The sequence below is a fragment of the Schistocerca gregaria genome, chromosome X (genome assembly GCF_023897955.1).
Source record: "Schistocerca gregaria isolate iqSchGreg1 chromosome X, iqSchGreg1.2, whole genome shotgun sequence".
Classification (NCBI taxonomy): Eukaryota; Metazoa; Arthropoda; class Insecta; order Orthoptera; family Acrididae; genus Schistocerca; species Schistocerca gregaria.
This window is the reverse complement of record NC_064931.1, coordinates 625514835-625536645: the sequence shown is the minus strand read 5'-3', so window position 1 is coordinate 625536645 and position 21811 is coordinate 625514835. Positions and strand designations below refer to the sequence as shown.

Genomic DNA, 21811 nt, shown 5'->3' with positions numbered 1-21811 from the left:
AAATCAAATTTAGGGGTAAATATGTGTGAGACATGCATTTTCTTTTGAAGTACTTGAAAACACGTGTAATAGCAGTGAAGGAAGCCAGGATAATGTTTCTGAAGTAACCACGCCCCCTAATGCATTGAAAAGGAATGTAACTTCAGAAAAGGTGACAGTGGTAAAAGTAATGATATTATGGACAGCGTCATTACTGATCTGCAAATCCTTGCACAAGGTCTTTCTGAAACTGTCTCTGGCTGTCTTTGTGGTGGTGAAGTTAAGCTTTGTGTGGATATTGGAGCTATAATAGGTGCTGTGTCTAAATTAATTATTAAATGTCAGAAGTGCAAAAACGACAAAGCATTTCATACTTCATCAAAATGTTCAGGTAAGCCGGCCGGAATGGCCGAGCCGTTCTAGGCGCTTCAGTCTGGAACTGCGCGATCGCTACGTTCGCAGGTTCGAATCCTGCCTCGGGCATGGATGTTTGTGATGTCCTTAGGTTAGTTAGGTTTAAGTAGTTCTAAGTTGAAACTTCCTGGCAGATTAAAACTGTGTGCCGGACCGAGGCTCGAACTAGGGACCTTTGCCTTTCGCGGGCAAGTGGTAGAGCACTTTCCCGCGAATGTAAAAGGTCCCGAGATCGAGTCTCGGTCCGGCACACAGTTTTAATCTGCCGGGAAATTTCATATCAGCGCACACTCCGTTGCAGAGTGAAAATCTCATTCTGGAAACATTCCCCAAGCTGTGGCTAAGCCATGTCTCCGCAATATCCTTTCTTTCAGGAGTGCTAGTTCTGCATAGTTCGCAGCAGAGCTTCTGTAAAGTTTGGAAGGTAGGAAGCGAGGTACTGGCGGAAGTACAGCTGTGAGGACGGGGCGTGGGTCGTGCTTGGGTAGCTCAGTTGGTAGAGCACTGGCCCGCGAAAGGCAAAGGTCCCTAGTTCGAGCCTCGGTCCGGCACACAGTTTTAATCTGCCAGGAAGTTTCATATCAGCGCACACTCCGCTGCAGAGTGAATCTCATTCTAGTTCTAAGTTCTAGGGGACTGATGACCTGAGACGTTAAGTCCCATAGTGCTCAGGGCCATTTGAACCATTTTTTTGTTTAGGTAATTAATTGTATGAAACTAATATGAGACTGTTCTCTGGCCTTAGATGCATTGGTAAATGTGCAAGGGCTGGTAATGTTCTTTGCACATTGTTGAATTTGCCAAAACCACCTTCTAGGTATACGAAATATGTAACACCAATTTGGGACTCTGTAAATGCTGCGGCTGAAAATTCAATGGTTGCTGCTACATCAGAAGCTGTTAAACAAAATGAGGGTGACACAGACATCAGCATTGATGTGGACGGATCCTGGAAAAAGCGTGGGTTTAGTTCTAAAAATTGTTTTACATCTGCAGTAAGTGTTGACACTGGAAAAGTTTTGGATTTTGAAGTTCTCAGTAAGTTCAAATGTGTATGAAATTTTATGGGACTTAACTGCTAAGGTCATCAGTCCCTAAGCATACACACTACTTAACCTAAATTATCCAAAAGACCAACACACACACCCACTGTAGTAGCGGAACTTAGGAAAAGTAAACTTTTACCCTGAGTGAGAAGTGTGGGCTTTGCCGTAGGTTGGTGAGTAGTGGATTGCGGTGTGAGACTTGTTAGAAGTATTTTCACTGGGGGGAATGCAGTGGGGAAGCCAGTGGGCATTCTGGTGAGATCCTCTGCTGGAACTGCAGGTTATTTAGCAAGAGTAAGTTGATAGAGGAGCAGAAGCTTAAGATCTGCGCCCTTCAGGTGCAATTGAAAAACGCACAGGAGGAGCTAGATAGGATGAGGAGGGAGAATGGGGTAGGGGAATGGGAAATGGCTGTTGGCAAGAGATCTGCTAGGAGAAGAAGATTTTCAGATAGTTTTACTATTGGTGTTTACAATAGATATGACCAACTGTCAGAGTCTAGTGGAGAGGAATCTCTAGTAGCTGTAGATGCAGGAAGTATGCAGCAGACCTCAGTAGTTACGGTGGCTAGAACAGTTGCAAAGTCGAAGAGGAAGAAGAAGGTTCTGCTGTTAGGTAGTTCTCACGGCAGTGGTGTAGGCCAGCAGTTGCAGGAAGTGCTGGGGAGTGAGTACCAGGTCACCAGCATTGTGAAGCCTAATGTAGGATTGGCTCAGGTGACTGTTAACATAGAGGGGTTGTGTAGGGATTTTACTAAAGAGGATTAGGTAGTGATAGTGGGTGGAGCTGGTAATAGTATTGATAGGGATGGGGAGTGTGATATAGATGGTGACCTGGAAAAGACAGCCATTCAGACTGGCAACACGAATGTGCATTTCGTGGAACTGTTTCAGCGTCACGATCGGCCTCATCCTAATACAGCCGTCAGGCGTAATAACATGAGACTTGTGGGTGCGCTGATGACAGAAAGCATGGGTCACATTGCAGTGGTGTCGGTGGAGTCTATCAGCAGGACGGGTTTCACTAGACACGGCCTGCACCTCATCAGGTATGGGAAGGGGTGGTTGGCAAAGCTTATAGGTGAGAGCATAGGTGGGGTTGATGGGATCACTCATGGGAAAATTCCTGCAGTAGTGGGTGTTAGAGGTGCACCTTTTTTAGATTGAAGTCAGCTGATAGGTATTCCTGCTTAAGGGAAGTCTCTCTAACAAAGGAAATACTTTTGACAACGCTTAGGTATCCGAGTGATGAGGGAATTAGTATATTTCACCAAAATATACAAGGTATTAGAGATAAAGTTATTGAACTGCTTATAGATGTTGACTCAAAAATTATTGGTGTATCTGAACACTTCTTAAATAAGGAGATAATTCAGAGGCTTCCTTTACCAGCGTACAGGTTGGCTGGCAGCTTTTCGAGGAGCTCTTTGCGGTGTGGAGGAGTAGCCATGTATGTGAAAAACGGCATCCCATTTGAGTCAATTGATGTTTCAAAGTACTGCACTGAAAAGGTGTTTGAATGTTGTGCAGGCGTGGTTAAATTTAACGGAGCTTAACTTCTTACTGTTGTTATTTATATATCCCCAGACTCCGATTTCACAAATTTTTTGCTAAAGCTAGAGGAGGTTCTTGGTTCACTTTATAGGAAATATAAAAAGTTAGTTATATGTGGCGACTTCAATATTAATTGTATAAGTGATTGTGCAAGGAAGAGGATGCTGGTAGACCTCCTTAATTCATATAACCTTATGCAAACCGTATTCTTTTCAACGAGAGTGCAAGGGCACAGTAGAAAAACCATAGACAACATTTTTGTTCATTCCTCATTACGAGGGCATTATGTTAGCAAAAAGGTGAATGGCCTTTCAGATCATGATGCACAAATTTTAACTCTAAAAGATTTTTGTGCTGCAACACGTGTTAAGTATAGTCATCAGCTGTTTAGGAAAGCTGATCCAGGTTGCTGTAGAGACCTTTGTAAACCTTATCAAGGAACAAGAGTGGCAAGATGTTTATAGCGCTGATACAGTAGACGATAAATATAACGCTTTTCTCAAGACTTTTCTCGTGCTCTTTGAAAGTTGCTTTCCGTTAGAACGTTCAAAACAGGGTACTAGCACAAACAGGCAGCCCGGGTGGCTGACTGGAGGGATACGAATATCTTGTAGAACAAAGTGGCAATGATATCAAAACGTTAGAAACAGGCAAAATCTAAATGCAGCAGCCCATTACAGACAGTATTGTAAGGTGCTTAAAAATGTTATTACGAAGGCAACAAGTATGTGGTATGCAGATAGAATAGCTAAGTCTCAGGATAAAATTAAAACCGTATGGTCAGTCGTAAAGGAAATGGCTGGTCTGCAGAGACAGGTCGAGGATATAGAATCAGTGCGTAGTGGGAATGTCCGTGTTACTGATAAGTCGCATATATGTATAGTATTTAATAATCACTTTCTGAATATAGCAGGTGAACTAAATAGAAACCAAGTCCCAACAGGGAATCATATAGCGCGCTTAGAAAAACAGTGTTCCGACACTGTTACCTGAAATGCTCCTCCATGATACTGGCAAGAGGGAGATTGAGTTAATAATTAAATCACTAAAGACCAAGAACTCTCATGGATATGACAGGGTACCTAGCAGAATACTGAAATATTGTTCTATTTATGTTAGCCCAGTACTTGGCCATATCTGTAACTTTTGCTTTAGGAGTGGTCGGTTTCCTGACCGATTAAAGTACTCGGTAGTGAAGCCACTTTATAAAAAGGGAGACATTGATAATGTTGACAATTTTAGACCTATTTCCATGCCATCGGTGTTTTTTATAGTTATCGAGAAGGTTGTATATAAAAGGTTACTGGAGCATTTAAATTCACATAATTTGCTGTCAAATGTTCAGTTTGGACGGCCGCTGTGGCCGAGCGGTTCTAGGCGCTTCAGTCTGGAACCGCCCGAACGCTACGGTCGCAGGTTCGAATCCTGCCTCGGGCATGGATGTGTGTGATGTTCTTAGGTTAGTTAGGTTTAAGTAGTTCTAAGTTCTAGGGGACTCATGACCTCAGATGCTAGGTCCCATAGCGCTCAGAGTCATTTTTGTTCGGTTTGGTTTTAGAAACGGTTTAACAACTGAAAATGCTATATTCTCTTTTCTCTGTGAGGTTTTAGACGGATTAAATAAAAGGGTGTGAACTCTAGGTGTTTTTCTTTGATTTAACGAAGGATTTTATCTGTGTTGACCACAAAATATTACTGCAGAAGTTGGACCAGTATGGAGTAAGGGGAGCAGCTTACAATTGGTTCGCCTCTTACTTTGAGAACAGAAAGCAGAAGGTAATTCTCCGCAATATTGCAAGTGTTAGTGATGTTCAGTCCCAATGGGGCACTGTTAAGTGGGGCGTTCCCCAATGGTCGGTGCTGGGGCCACGGCTGTTTCTTATTTATATAAATGATATGCCGTCTAGTATTACAAGTGATTCAAAAATATTTCTGTTTGCTGATGACACCAGCTTAGTAGTGAAGGATCTTGTGTGTAATATTGGTACAGTATCTAATATTGTAGTTCATGAAATAAGTTCGTGGTTTTTGGAAAATAATTTGATGCTAAATCACAGTAAGACTCAGTTTTTACAGTTTCTAACTCACATTTCAACAAGAACCGATATTTTGATCGAACAGAATGGGCGTATTATAAGCGAGATGGAACAGTTCAAGTTCCTAGGCGTTCGGACAGATAGTAAGCTGTTGTGGAAAGCCCGTGTCCAGGATCTTGTTCAAAAACTAAATGCTGCTTTATTTACCATTAGAACAGTATCTGAAATAAGTGACACTTCATCACGAAAAGTAGCCTACTTCGCATATTTTCATACGCTTATGTCGTATGGTATTATTTGTTGGGGTAATTCTTCTGATTCAAAAAGTGTATTTTTGGCTCAAAAACGGGCTTTTCGAGCTATATGTGGTGTAAGTTCGAGAACCTCTTGTTGACCCCTATTCAATAGTCTGAGGATTTTGACATTGCCCTCTCAGTATATACTTTCTTTAACGTCGTTTGTTGTTAGCAATATTAGCCTATTCCCAAGAGTTAGCAGCTTTCCCACAGTTAATACTAGGCAGAAATCCAATGTGCATGTGGAATGCATTTCCTTGACTCTTGTGCAGAAAGGAGTGCAGTATTCTGCTGCAACCATTTTCAATAAGCTACCACAAGAACTCAAAAATCTTAGCAGTAGACCAAACTGTTTTAAGTCTAAACTGAAGCGTTTCCTCATGGCTCACTCCTTCTATTCTGTCGAGGAGCTCCTGGAAGAGCTAAAAATTAAGCAAATTCCAGTGTTACATTGTTGATTTTCTTTATTTAAACTTACGACTTGTCACCTGAATATGTTTTTTTATATTTCATTTTATCTGTTTCTAATATCGTGTTATAATTTCATGTATTGACTCGTTCCATGACCATGGAGACTTCTCCTTAATTTGGTCCCACGGAACAATAAATAAATAAATAAAATAACCTCCGCCGGGACCAGCCGCACAGTCGATGACTGCATCGCTTCAGACCGCTAAGCTAATCCCGCGCGACTCTCAGTAAGTACTGCCAAGGTTGTACAGAGAACCAGAAGAACAGGTTACTTCATAAGCAGCAGTGTATAAAAAATTATGGTGGCACAAGTGGAGGAATGGAGGTAAAAGGAGCAGTTAACATTTTCCAGCATTCGCAGAAGGAGAGAGGTGTCAGATTTGTGAATTACTTAGGTGATGGTGACAGCAAGGCTTTCATTTGCAGTACAAAACAGTAAGCCATATGATGTTCCAATATAAAACCTTGAGTGTGTAGGACATGTCAAGAAAAGGATGGGAACAAGTGTGCATAACCTAAAAACCAAGTTGGGTAACACAAAACTGTCTGATGGCAAGACAATAAAATGTGCTGGAAGACAAAGTAATTGATGAGTTACAGGAATATTTTGGGAAGATCATCAGAGATAACTGTTACAATTTAGAGAACATGAAAAGAGCTGTGTGGAGCACTTTCTTTCATCGAATATCAACCGATGAAAAGCTATGTCATGTTTTGTGTCCACCTCCACCAGGCTCTTGGTTTAAATAGAGGCAAGCTGAATTTTCTGACACCCTGCATGAATTTACACATAAACATTCTCTTCCTTTGGCAGAAATGGAGGCCATAAAACGTATTTACAGAGATTTGGCAAATCCTGGGCTACTAAAGAAGTGTTTGCGTGAATGTGAATGAGTCCTTCAGTATTGGTGTGTGGTGCATAAAAATATATTTGTTAGTCCTATGACTCTAAAGTTAGCAGTGTCTGATGCTGTAATAGCTTTTAATGGTGGGAACTGTGAAAGACTTAAGGTTCTAGAGAAGTTAGGGATAAGATTTGGACAGAGCACAGCTAAAGGAATGCGGGAACTGGATGAGCTTCCTGTACGTGAAGCAGAGTTAGCTGCTCACCAAATGATAAAAGAAGCAAGAAAGAAAAGGAGGAGGCAAACAATGGGCTGTTGTGACACTGAAGAAGACACAGACTATGCGCCAGGGCAATACGAGTGCACAAAAGACACAAAAAATGTCAGTCTGTATAAGAATTTCTAAAAAAAAGGGTTTTATACCTCAATATCTCTGAACTACATTTTTTGCAATAAATGACCCGTTTTCTAAAAAAGTACTGATCGTGGAGACGTTAAATTTTCACAGCATGCCAAGTGTGAGATTCAACACATATGGAACTAGAATAATTAAAGTATCCTGAGTTGTTTTGTTTTTATATTTATTTATTTACAAAATTCTGTCTAAAAAAGAGTGTTTGAAAAACAAAAGATAACATGCCCCACAATACAATTTTAGCAATAATTCTAGTTCAGTGTATCTAGAGAGATGCATTCAATAGTTATGGAAAATTGTAAGTTAGTGTCTTAAAACGTTTCCAAGAAAATGGGTCACAAAATTCGATAATTTCAGATTGGCGGCATAGGACATACAATGTTCCCTTAAGCAGTGTAGGGCACGTCACTTGGAGCCAGAGCCCAAGAGAGGCTACGCTTATCGACAGAGTCGGCAGCAGGCGGCGATTATCTTGGGAAAGCCTCTGATGTCAAGCAGTCTTATAGTATCCGACGCAAGGTGCGATGGTATAAATTTCTTGTGGCATTCGCGGTTGGAAATGCTGTAGTTTTATTGTGGTAGTGCGTGCAGATTTCATAGCCTGCGGAATCCAGCGGACCGAGATGTGTTTTTTAATGCTCTAGAACACTCTCCCCAACCTATACATTCGCCTCTGTGTCCTGTCGCATAACGGATACACCAGCGGCAGCGGATACATCAGCGCCTTCATACCAGCCGTCTTCAGGGTGTGGCCATCGCAGAGTGACGCCACGATTGTTGTAGCTCCTTCACTAATAAAATGTATATTGAATTAATCAACCTGCAACTAGGTAATCACTCTCCGCCCAGGTTGGTATTCTAACGGTATCTAACGTTATTAACTTAGTTCTCTCACCCACCGTAGTGGCCAACCACACCTCGCTCAAATGGCTCTGAGCACCATGGGACTTAACATCTGTGGTCATCAGTCCCCTAGAACTTAGAACTACTTAAACCTAACTAACCTAAGGACATCACACACATCCATGCCCGAGGCAGGATTCGAACCTGCGACCGTAGCAGTCTCGCGGTTCCGGACTGAGCGCCTTAACCGCGAGACCACTGCGGCCGGCCCCAAACCTCGCCATTACGGTACTGTTGAAGTGTTTGGGACCAGTATGAGGCTAGACTAGCAGGGGACAGTGAGCTCATATGAAAAGAGCGATGCGAATGGTCTCAGGCTTGTTTGGTTGTTGGCAAGGGAGTACAGCAGAAACTTTGAAAATCTTGGCTGGTAGTTGCTAGAAGAGAAGTGTCATACGTCTCTTGAGAATATGCTTAGAAACTGAAGAACCGTCTTTCAGGGCATAAGTTGCCAATATTCTTTAGTCCAATGTGTACTGATACCGTAGAGATCGTGGAAGCTAAAATGACGCAAAAACAGGTAGCATAGAGGCGTGAAAACAGTCATTCTTTCCGAGCTTTATCCACGAAATCACCAGGAAAAAACCTTAATATATGGTAGAATAAAGATTGTTTCCTGCCACGCTCTCCATAGTGAATCTCAGAGATAGATGTAGATGTAGCCGAGACTCATAATTAACAGGTAGTTTGTGGAGAGTAATAATGTAACGCTGTTTCTTAACTTACATTAATTCTCGTCGTAGGTTGTGGGGTCGAGTTCTTGTCTTGCATGCGGCTCTTCCTTGCCAGGAATTTTAAAATTAATGCACACTACGTTCCAAATTGAAAACTCATTCTGAAGATTAAATTTGATCTCTGTTTGGTGCGAACATAAGCTGAAATTCTTACACATTGTGTTGCATGAGTCTTGACTCTTTCCCTATTCCTGTTGCCCAGTTTAATCATTGCTGACTTGGCTGTTGGTTTGCGTCAGTTGCTGTGGTTACCACGCAGCTTATAGACGAAACTGAGCAGTATTTCATTAAGAAAAGAAAGTACGCCTTACGCTGGTGTTAAGGCAAACCAATGCACCCACCCACATTCGTTATTAGCGTCGTTTCAGTACTTTAGGAACCGAGTTTAGTGGCGCTGAGCATTAGGCAGGACGATGGTTCAGATCCACGTCCGGCCGTCCAGACTTACGTTTTCCGTGATTTCCTTACACCATTCCAGTCAAATGCTGGATGATTGCTTTATAAATGGCATGACCTGTTTTCTTCTCCATCCTTGTAACTTTCCGCGCTTATGTTCCGTCTCTAATGACCTCAATGTCGTCTGGACCTTAAAGCCTAATCTCCCACCCTCTTTCCAGTAGTTCAGAAGCAGGCCACCAAAATCCAGTGATCCACTGAAAGGACAACCTCGGTGAGGTGAAGGCTAAAGACATCTTAAATAACGAAAACTATCAAAACTCACCTTTCTGGGTCACAGTCAACGTGCAGTCACTGTAATGGTGTACACATCACAGTGAGTACCTACAGTGATCAACCAGAACATTATGATCACCTACCTAATAGTCGTTAAGTCCACCTTTGGCACGGATAACAGCGGCGACGCGTCGTGGCATGGAAACTATGAGGCTTTGGTAGGTCGCTGGATATAGTTGGCATCACATCTGCACACGCAAGTCACCTAATTGCCCAAAATTTCGGAGGGGGAGAGGGGGGGAGGCGATGAGCTCTGACGCCACGTTCAATCACATCCCAGATGTGTGTGTTCGGGCTCACATCTGGAGATTAGGGAGGCTAGCACATCTATTGCAACTCGCCATTTTGTTCCTCGAACCACTCCATCACACTCTCAGCCATGTGACATGGCCCATTATCTTGCTGGAAAACGCCACTGCCATCGGGAAACATGATCGTCATAAACTGGTGTACGTGATCTGCAACCCCGCCATGGTGCCTTGTACGAGCTCCACGTGAGTGTTCCCCAGAGTGTATTGGAACCGCTGCCAGCTTGTCTCAGTCCCGCAGTACAGATGTCAGGCAGCTGTTCCCCTGCAGGACGACGAATTCGAGTCCTTCCATCCATGCATGGAGATCAGCGTAAGACATCTCAGCCTCAGTGCAAGAACATTTAGTTTTAGACTTGCAGAGGTACAGAATAAGGCCTATCTCCAAAGATCAGCCTTGCAGAACGCGATGTAAGATATTGTAATGGTATCCTAGGGCTCGATGCCATGGTTCAAGTGGCTCTAAGCACTATTGGACTTAATATCTGAGGTCATCAGCCCCCTAGGTCCGCCCCCGGTAGCTGAGTGGTCAGCGCGACAGAATGTCAATCCAAAGGGCCCGGGTTCGACTCCCGGCTGGGTCGGAGATTTTCTCCGCTCAGGGACTGGGTGTAGTGTTGTCCTAATCATCATCATTTCATCCCCATCGACGCGCAAGTCGCCGAAGTGGCGTTAACTCGAAAGACTTGCACCAGGCGAACGGTCTACCCGCAGGGAGGCCCTCGTCATACGACATTTTTATTTATCAGTCCCCTAGACTTAGAACTACTTAAACCTAACCAAACTAAGGACATCACACACATCCATGCCCGAGGCAGGATTCGAACCTGTGACTGTAGCAGCCGCTTAGTTCCGGACTGAAGCGCCTAGAACCGCTCGGCCACAGTGGCTGGCACTCGATGCCATAATCGAGGCACTTGCTGTCACGCGCTGGCTCAGCATTACGTCATGTCAGCAGCTCCAGGACCACGACCCGACCGCTGGGTCAATAACCAGCGTTGAAGACGTTTCGGCTGCGCTTGCTGAGCACCTTACGTGTCATTTTCAGCAAACAGACCTGTCGTGTGGTGTATAAAATCTAGCCATCCGACCAGGCTAATCCTGGGTACAGCTGGACTTCGAATCGCAGTCTGCTCCGAAGCCGCCAACATTCCTCCCCCATCTTGATGGGACCGTCAGCCCGGTGGTACAGCCGCTGCTTAGATTTGCGATGGTCGAATTTAGACCCACCCTGTCCCGAGCCACTGGGGTCTGCCACTACCAGCCGCCGCTCTCAAGCCAACGGTCTTGGGCTTCACACTACGCAACACTGCCGACTATTGCTAGGCTGAAGGTCGTTCCGCTCTCCTCACAGTTACAAGAGCCAAGGCGCCGTCGCCTGACAGCATTACGGAGTAGCTTGGAATGTGCATCTAAATAAGGCCGCTCGCTGCAGAGCTGCGTAGGCGAGAATTGCGCGTCTACGCTAGCCTGCCCCAGTGGAAGTCAGCGCCTGCTGCGCGATATCTATTTTCCGTGTGCGCGCTTTTATTACGCCTCTCTAACAAGAAAGTCAATAAATTTCATCAATCACCACTGGCTGCCTGCATCATCTGCACCTCCACCTACCTCCACCAGAGAACCACGCGCCTACACGTTTTTACATCTTCGCAATATGCTAAATATAACCTTAAGATAAAGTTGAAAAATAAGGCTATTCATATTTTATTGCGTGTAATATCTCGTATCATGGACAGCTGTGTTAAACTAGTCTTGTGGTTGAAGACTGAGCAAACAACAGTATCTCGAATACCTCCACTTCGCGTCTTGTTTAGTTTATGAATCGTGAATAATGTTGCAAAAACCTCACCATGTCTCTCTATCCATAATCTCTGCCGGCGATTTCTTCTCTTCTTTTGTGGTGTTAACCTGGTATCGTTACTTACAAGACTATGAAGAGCACACAGCTTAGTTCAGATAGATATGGGCGTGCCTACGTTACATGTAATTAAGTTGTTCAAATTCTTTTTATGTCTTCTAAATGTCTACTCTCATAACGCCGCCGATTCTGATTTTACAGGTATTTTGTATGCAGTTTGATCTGCAAGTAGATAGTGGTAGGTTTTGTTAACAACAACAGTGAGCACGCCACGACTGTTTCTGATAATGCTGGGCACCTGTGAAAGAAAGCGAGAATTCTACGTTTCCTGAGCGTTATCACATCTCAAGGTGAAGAAGGCAGTTGAACTCCTTGTGACTGAAACGAGCCTCCTAATGTCCGGTTATGAGCACTCGGAGGATATTTACGCCCGTCTTGACACTCCAATCAGGGTGGCGACTACAGCATGCGTGGCACAATAAACAAACTGTTAATACAAATTAATGTTTCAAGCTGAAAGCTTTGTTTTTAATGACTAAATTAAACTCGTAGGTCGAAAAGTTTAGTAGTCATATGCACTGCACAATAATTAAGTGCTTATGCTACATCTCCAGATAACATGGTTATATTAATGAAAAATCTGTAATAAAGTGGGTGTGGGAAGACGACACCGAATATAACAAAAATGAAGATCTGTGACTAGTGTGAGGCCAATTCTGCTACCAAACATTTGCAATTCATTTCTTTTGTGGCTCTTATAGTAATTCAGTTACTTCTAGACCAATTTTAATGGTACTGGCGCACTTAGATAGCCGTTTTCAGGCAAGTTAACATGATGTACAACGTAAAGTAATAATTGTTTCTCATTGTTTTATCCATTAAAATGTTTAATGAAAGCCAGAAACTGTAAAAACGATGTTTTTTTTAGTAAAATAAGTATTTTCCTCTGAGAGACACGATTTTCTTTCTGTTTATGTTTTGCACGACGCGTTTTGGGAAATGATTCACATTTTCAATTTCTTTTTGTTGTATTATGCCATTTATTTATGATTTTTTTGATGTCGACAGTATTCGTTAAGTATTTAGTCGATTTCCAGAGGTATGTGGCAGCAGATATCTATGCACAAGTCACAAATGTCCGGTAAATTACGGACTGGTGATTTGTGAGGACGCCATCGGGGAAGACATCAAGCACGAAGGGATGTATTGGTCTGCAATAATTTTTCCATTACTCCCACAGGTCCCTTTGGTACCCAGGTAAAATGAAATAATCGTACGGCATTGTTGGCCGGGAGACTCCAAGCGAAATTGCAAGTCATTTTTAGTTGGCGCCACTTCGGCGATTTGCGAGTCAATGATGATGAAAGACACACCACACCCAGTCATCTCGAGACAGAAAAAAATCCCTGAGCCTGCCGGGAATCGAACCCGGGACCCCGTGAGCGGGAAGCGAGAACGCTACCGCAAGACTACGAGCTGTGGACGATACGTAGGTGAAAATGCAGCCCCACCGTCCTGCTTCCGTGCTGCGGTGCATGTTTCGAGCAGCCGTTCGTCTGTATGGCGTCTCTGAACACGATCGTCGACCTAGCGTAAAAGGAAACCTGATTCATCCGGCCAACCACACGTTCCCATTGATCCACCGTCGAGTCTCTATGATCCTGATCCAAATGCAGTCGTAACTGATGATGTTGTGTGATCAAAATGGGAACACATAGGTCGTTGCTAAACAGTGTGCTCCCAAACACTTGTGCCTGACCCTGGCGTCAGATCCTCAAGACATCGCCACCTATCGTTCAGTATACAGTCTGTCATGAGACATTGACATAGAATGCATTGTCTGCTCAGGGTTTTACCGCTCTTTAGCCCGCATCTCGTGGTCGTGCGGTAGCGTTCTCGCTTCACACGCCTGGGTTCCCGGGTTCGATTCCCGGCGGGGCCAGGGATTTTCTCTGCCTCGTGATGGCGGGGTGTTGTGTGATGTCCTTAGGTTAGTTAGGTTTAAGTAGTTCTAAATTCTAGGGGATTAATGACCATCGATGTTCAGTCCCACAGTGCTCAGAGCCATTTGAACCATTTTTTTCACCGTTCTTTTCACAGATGTTCACGACAATAGCACTCGAACAGCTGAACACATCCTAGAAGCACATAACCTCTACGTCTACATGACAACCCTACAACTCGCACATCAGTGCCTGGCACGGGGTTCTTCAAACCGTTTTCGGAATATTTCTCTACCGCTCCACAAACAACGCGTGGAAAAAGTGAACTCTTAAAGCTATCTGTACGAGCTCTGATTTCTCTTATTTTGCTGTGATGATCATTTTTCACTATCCAAGCTCGTTACAATAAAATATTTTCACATCAAGAAGAGTAAGTTGTTGACTGATGTTTCGGGGAAAGCTCTGGTCGCAACGAAAAACGCCTCCGTTTTAATGAAAGCCATCCCAACTCGCTATTCACATCTGAGACGCACGCTCCCATGTTTAGCAACAGTACAAAAAGAGCTACCCTTCTTCGAACATTTTATGTGTCCTCCGTCAATCCTATCTGTAAGGATCGCACACAGCACAGCAGTAATCTAGCAGAGGACAAATAAGCATAGTTTAGGTCGTCTGTTTAGCAGAGCTGTTGCATATTCAAAGTGTTTTCCCAGTACATCGTAGTCTTTGGCTTGCCTTACCCATAACATTATCTATGTTATCGTTCAACCTTAAAAGTGTTCGTAGTTATATTTGCTAGATATTTAGTCGAATTGACTGCTTTAAATTTGTGTGATGTATTGTGCAATCGAAATTTGACGGACTTCTTTTTGTACCCACGTGGATGACATCGCACTTTTACTTATTGAGAGACAATTGCCACATTTCGCACCATTCATATATTTCATCTGTCATTTTGCGATTTGTTTTGATCTTCTGATGACTTTACTAGACGGTAAATGATAGCATCATCTGCAGACAATCTAAGAGGCCTGCTGAAATTGTTTCCTTAATCCTTTATGTAGGTTAGGAATAGCGCATCACCTATAACACTTCTTTGGGGAGCGCAGGTATCACTTCTGTTTTACCCGATGATTTTCCGTCGATTACTACGTTCTGTGACTGTTCTTAGAGGAAATCACGGATCCAGCCGCACAACCTAAGAGTTACTCCAAATGCAAAAAATTTGATAAGAAGTCTCTTGTGAGGAATGGTGTCAAAAGCCTTCTGGAAATCTAGAAATATGTAACCAATTAAAGAACCCCCCCGTCGATAGCACTCCTTACTTCTTGGGAATAAAGAGCTAGTTGAGCCTCACAAGACGCATACTTCTTGCATCCATGCTGAATGTGAGATAATAGACCGTTACCCTGAATTTAATTCATAACGTTCGAACGCCGTATATTTACCAAAATCCAACTGGAAATCGATGTTCTTGATATGGGTCTGCATTTCAACTGGGTACACCTATTTACTCTCTTGAGTACTGGTGTGGCCTATGGAACTTTCTACTCTTTTGGTACAGATCTGTCATCGAGCGAGGGGTTGTACGTGATGTTAAGTATGGGGCTACTGTGTCAGCAACTCTGAAAGGAACGTTATTGGTATGCTGTCTGAACCGGAAGACTTGCCTTAAGTGCTTTAAGCTGCTTCGCTACACCAAGCTTATCTATTCCTACGTTACTCGTGTTGGTAGTTGTTCTATATTCGAATTTTGGAATATTTGCTTCATCTTCTGTGCTGAAGGAATTTTAAAGACTGTTTAATAACTCCACGTTGTTGGTGCTATCATCAGTAACATCACCATTGTCATCGCGCAGTGAAGGTATTGATCGTGCCCTGCCTTGGTACGACCTGAATCTCTTTGGATTTTCTGTCAGATTTCGAAGCAGAGTTTCATTGTGGAAGCTATTTAAAGCATCTCACATTGAAGTCCGCGGAACGTTTCGAGGTACAATAAAACGTTGCCAGTCTTGGAGATTTAGTATTATTTTATAATTGGTATGTTTCTTCCGTTGCTTCTGCAACACTTCTGACCTGTTTTGTGTACCATGGGGGATCAGCACCATTTTTATCGGGTTATTTGGTATATATCTCTCAATTGCCTCAGACAATATTTCTCTGAATCCAAGCCACATCTTGTCTACACTTACATAATTAGTTGGGAAGGATTGGAAGCTGTCTCTTAGGAAGGTTTCAAACGTATTTTTCCCTTCTTTTTTTAACAGACATGTTTTGCGTTTACTTCTGGTGGATTTCGTTATTGCGGTGGCCAGTCTCGCTGTAAACGATCTTGTGGTCACTAATCCCTGTATCTGTCATGATGTTCCCTATTTGTTCAGGAATATTTGTTGCGCCAAGTACGTTATGACAACCAGTTACATTTCTAGTGGAGTTCTGAACTAAGTGCTCAAAATAATTTTCGGAGAAAGTATTTAGTACAATTTCTGACGGTGTTTTACACCTACTACCGGCTCTGTGTCAAGAAATGTGCCCTTTGTCAAAGTCGCTTATGTCAATGCATTTCCCTGTTTGCGGCGCGTATAGTCACTAGAATGATACCCCATTCATCTCCATACTGCGTCATGTGGTATCAGTGCTCCAAGCTACTATCAAATCTCGCAATCGTTACTGGTCATAACGTTTAGGCTCATCAGTGTAAGTCAGCACGTATCTTTTGTAGTCATGACGCTCATGTGGAATACTGCCACACACGCGCCCGCATATGATGAGTGAATCTGCTCCGATATTTGTTACCGCCACGAGGCCATTCCCGCCACCCGCTGCTTTTACTGTTACGCGGAATTGACGGCCGACGCCAGATAATACCATGTGCTTACGTACAGGCGGTGAATTACCTACCCTATCTACGACGTTGTGTGAGATGTTATTGGTGCTCAATGAAATAGTTTCAAACGTCATTGAGGTTTAGCATTGATCCACTTGAAATTCTCATTCTCTACTTAAATTTCAGCTGTTTTGAATGATTAAAACATGGCCTACCTGATGTTTAGCTAGGAACGCTGCCGACGAGTCCCTAAAAATTACAATGAACACAGATATATCAAACATATATTTCTGAATGAACAATTATCAACTTTTAATCGTGGCGCACGGTAACTAGAGTGCCACCGATAATCACTTTTGACGCTATGCACCTTCCTCATGCCAATCCAAACGTTATATATTTCCTACTCTTACCGTGGAGAACTGAAATTGCTTTGCTGGATGACACGGTATCCAACTACCACAGACAGTGCGTTTAGTGGCACATCGCAGACATTTGCTGCCACCCTAAATCAACAATTTCACCTTCCTGTTCATACTGACACGCTGTGTGTTATGTCATCATACCATTCTCTTAAAAGTTTCACATTCTGATAATATACTCAGTGAATTACTTTGTTCTAATCTAAATAAAAACAGATATATTGCCATTCTTATTCTTAATCACGCAATCCTATGTACCTCCAATCGCAAACAGAGCTATTTGTATATGTTACTTGTAATTCTTGTTGTAGTCTACATTAAGTTGAAATTCTCTGTAACTGTCTACTGTATCAGCTTAACAGCCAAAGTATAGAAAACTCTTCAAATGCCTGACTTTTAATTGTGTGTGCTTGACTTTTTAGAAGAAAAACGTATGTGAGGAGCGTTTGTACATTGTGGTCATTTCAGTCTCCACATACGTATATTCTTCATAACACAACATAACCTGTGAGCTATTTTTTCACTGGTGTTTATGTACCAATTTTGTCAATAGTTCTGTTGTGTGCGGCAGTCTCATTCTTATATATTTCAATCATGCAGTACTTTATGTTAAACAGGTGCTCTGATTCATGTCATGTTGGTCTTAGCCAGTTGATTTCATGTGTGATGGTGTTGTTCAGTCTGCAGGCTCACGAGCACTGGGTTATCGGGCATTATCGGGCCTCGACACTCTGCATCCATGGACATCGTGCGCTCCATCTGCGATACACTGGAAATCCCGCAGATAGTAACCAAGTGGGATCCCAGCCCAGCAGTGCCTCGAAATTATCAGATAAATCTTCATCCTGCAGCTCAGTTCATTTCCCAGGTAAGGAATGTGTGGGTTTTTTCGTTTGTGCACGTCTTTTTAGATTATGTCTGCTAAAGTTAAGCTCAATAAAAATATGGATAGATCGCTGAATCAGAGGAGAGCTGTCTGCTAAGCCAACTTTACTCTTCGCTAAACAGCGATGTCAAAATTCGCTATAAAAGCATGACGTACCGCCGGCCGCGGTGGCCTTGCGGTTCTAGGCGCTACAGTCCGGAACCGCGGGACTGCTACGGTCGCAGGTTCGAATCCTGCCGCGGGTATGGATGTGTGTGATGTCCTTAGGTTAGTTAGGTTTAAGTAGTTCTAAGTTCTAGGGGACTCATGACCTAAGATGTTAAGTCCCATAGTGCTCAGAGCCATTTGAACCATGACGTACCAAATTTTGAGTTAATGTAGAATTAATTAAGCTTGAAACTTAATTAATTCGTGGGATATCAAGAATATCACACTGACATCAGATCAAAAAGACTGAAATGCATTCAAACGGTAGTTATACGTATTTATGTGAGGTTATTAACAAGCTATAAGCTAGTTAAATCTAAATGTGACGCTGTTTACGATTAAAACTGTGTACGAGTTGTCCATTAAATTTCGAGTACGCAGCCACGCAAATAAAATTTTCTCCACTGATATTTAGGCCGCGTACCGTCCGGCCATCCTCAGAGTGAGGATACGCGGGCGAAATATCAGTGGAGGAAATTTTATTTGCGCAGCTGCATGCCCTAAATTTAATGGACTATTCATTGCGCCGCGAGAAGTTGAAAATGCACATGTGTACGAGTTTTTCGTTGTTTAATTCTTGCATCTTTAGCTCGACACAAAAGTCGTCTGTGATCTAGAAGGTACCGCCAGTTAGAGATAAAACAGTTTATCTTACAGTGTCCTTTTTTTTCTTTTTTACTCATGAAATACATACGTCGCGTTAATGCTTGTATTTCAGCGTTGCTAATAACGGGCACACTGTTTCATCCTGATTATAGCACAGACTAATATTAGTGACTTCTTATTATATCTCAAGAAATAAACTGATATCCTGAGACTTAGTTACTACTTATTGTTTTTGTTCCTCATAATTCCTTCCAAACCTCTAACAAAGTTTGTCCGATCTTAAATTTTGTGGCGAACATGCTCTGAGACTCTACTCACCTAGATTTTTTGTGACTTGTGTATGCATCACATTACAAACTGGCGCTGACATTATATCTGAATTACCGTGGTGTAATACTCGTTTATCATATATAATCGTCTGTCTTCATTCTTAGCCTTATTGTCCTTTTGAGAAATCAGCAATCTAGAGTAATCTCATGTTTAAAAAAATCAGAGATCTTCAAGAAATTTAATGAATGCCGAACTGAGAGTCTATTTGGAGAAAAGAATTTTTAGTATACACTTAAACTCACCATCGTTCATAAATTGCTAACTTTTTGTTTAAATGTACAGTTTCGATCATTCCTCTGCAGCACATGCTATATATTGGTTCATAATTAGATGTCTTGCAGTTATTAAGTGTGCACAGAAATGTCAGCATGAACCTTAACACCTCCGAAAAATGAAGGCCTCCTAGTACATTTGACTATTATTTCGACGCTTTCCAAATTAGAAAAATTGACATGTTGTACACTTTATATCATCAAATGTTTGTTGAGGTGGCAACTAGTTGTCCTTAGCTGCAGTGTTTATAATGGAAGGAAAGGTGATAAAGAAGAAGTGGATATAGCATCACTATAAAATTATGTTTTTAACCGTGTAATTAAAGAAGCATAATGTAGAGAACACACAACATCACTAGTACCAAGACTGATCAGTTCCAGAAAAGGAACGTAATGAGTCACCATCTCTGCTGGTTTTGTTGTATAAAAGGCAGAAATGTTACTCTATGGAAGGAACTAGTGTAATGGTTGAAACTCTAGACCCATATTCGGTACGTGCTGGGTTACCGTACTTTAAACATCAAGGGCGGATAATTTGTGTTTAATACTCGGATGACCATGGGCTCATTAGAAAAGGAGTACTATGTCAGATAGTATAAGGATATGGATGGGGATGCCAGCTAGCCGCGTTTTTTTTCCAAAGGAACCTCTCCTTTATAGATGGCCGGACAGGGATTTGAACCGCCCTCCTACCGAACGTATCGAGATTTATGTGGTTTCCCCTAAGGCGTTTTAGGTGACTACTGGGATGGTTCCATCAACAAGACTGCAACACTAATTCTGATGCTAGTCCAGGTCCGAGTTAGTGATCCGTTTCCGATCATCTTAATGTCGATTGCAAAAATTTTCATTGCAACCATATCTCTGTGGAGAAGGTTTCGTACATCAGACTAAAGTAAGAGGTTACTTTAACATGGATATCTATTTTATACCGAATAGTCGGTACGTACCACTCCCACCTTAATATTTTACTTGTTTTATTCCATTTCATATCCATGTTATAACCATGTTATTCTTCGAAGACTCACAGCTGTCGCAAATGCTTTTTCTCTAAAGGCTTATTCGTTTTGTCAGTTGATAATAATATTCAAAGATATTTCACTGTTTTTTTCCTTTTCTTATTTTTTAGAAAAAGAATAGCTTTTAGAAATCGTTTGCGATATGTTAGCATGCTCTACAGACATTTCGACATTTTCTTAGCAGTTGGTGGCTTCTGTGGATGTTACTTAATTTCTGTTCTTTGTCATGATCGATACATATTGACTAAGTAAAAGCAGTGTGGTAACTTACTATCGTTCACGCGTCATGTTCCTAACATATATGATTCGCAGTTGCCCACCTCTCGATGTTTACGGGGAAAGCAATACACGAGAATAAAAAATTGACGTGCTGCATATGAGAAAACATGATCGAAAATGCTTACCTACCGACAAGGAGACTTAATTATGCACATACATCTAAAACGTTGTCTCTGGTTTGGTGTTTTTCAGTTTGTCCGTGACTTACCTGCTTATGAGGGATATTCCAAATGTAAATTCCAACATGACGAAATAGAAAATAAACAAATTAGCAATAAAGTATGTTTATTGTAAATTCTAGATCTCACCTTCCACCGCTCGCTCATTTGGTGCAACACAGTAAAAAAAAAAAAAAAAAAAAAAAAAAAAAAAAAAAAAAAAAAACATGATTTTCGATTTAGTACAGTGCAATGGCAATGAAGCGAAGTTTTAAGTGGTTGAGTGTCATATCTGAGCTTTTAAGATTAATCACAGGATGCTGGTAATATTGTTTTGTCCAAACTACGTTTCCTCCGGTGTGTTAGTTGCAACAGTGTATTATCCCAGTAGTGGGTCAGTGACATGTTTCGTGCTGTGACTGTATTACTGAAGATAAGTGCGCTTTATATCTTTTTCTTCATTATGCACTATCTCTTATTTAAAGATATAACGTTGTGCATAAAAAAACTGGAATGAGTAGCGTTTGACTTATTTGATGTTAGGTGTTATTGCAGAAAATAATCTGTATCATTGTGCCCATATTTTGTTTTAATACGTTGCTGTAACTATCAAGCATTCGTTTCTTAATCATTAGTTTTAGAAGTTAGTGTTGTTATGACGCTCTTGCACTAAGTGGTTTTTAGTATTCATGTTTTACTTTGAATTTTTTATATTTATGTCAGTATTGTTCTGATAACTTACTGAAATTTAATACTTAATAAGCAGCAAATAGACTTGGAAAAATTATTATGAATGAGTGAGATACTTCACATGGTATTCCAGTCAGAGAACTATGCAATCACGCACTCAAGAAACAAAAATGGTGCTAATGGCCCTCAAGAACCGAGTAGGAAATGTGAGGAAATGGCAAATAAAACGTACCTCATCAGCTTCTGCTGTAGAACTGAATACCAATTCGGTGTCTCGGAAAGGTCCTTCAGAAGAAAGTGGTATCTTATTATGTGCTTCATTATTTTACGAAATTATATCCCACTTCATTACACCTTGTAACAACCAGTTCTGCAATCTAATACAACATTTTTAACTTTTAAGGGATTGTAACACCTGCTGCCACCAAATGAGTTACGAGCTTGGAGGTTGAGAGTAATACAGTAAGAAGTGCAACTGTTGATTCGAGATCAGATTCACGACCAAGTTTACGTTTATTTTTCGAAGAAGATGACGATGTAATTGATGCCAGGTATGTACCACCCAACGTTATCATGATAACG

General features: G+C 41.9%; 1 protein-coding gene across 1 annotated transcript in view; it reads left to right on the top strand.

Annotated features, from left to right (window-relative positions):
* Nucleotides 1–17376: 17376 nt before the first annotated feature.
* The window catches only part of LOC126298247 (glutamate receptor ionotropic, kainate 2-like), a 415381-nt gene continuing 410946 nt past the window's right edge, over nucleotides 17377–21811 (top strand). Inside the window, exons 1-2 of the mRNA XM_049989551.1 lie at nucleotides 17377–17381; nucleotides 17470–17650. Coding sequence (XP_049845508.1) covers nucleotides 17377–17381; nucleotides 17470–17650 — 186 coding nt within the window. The remainder of the gene's footprint in view (nucleotides 17382–17469; nucleotides 17651–21811) is intronic.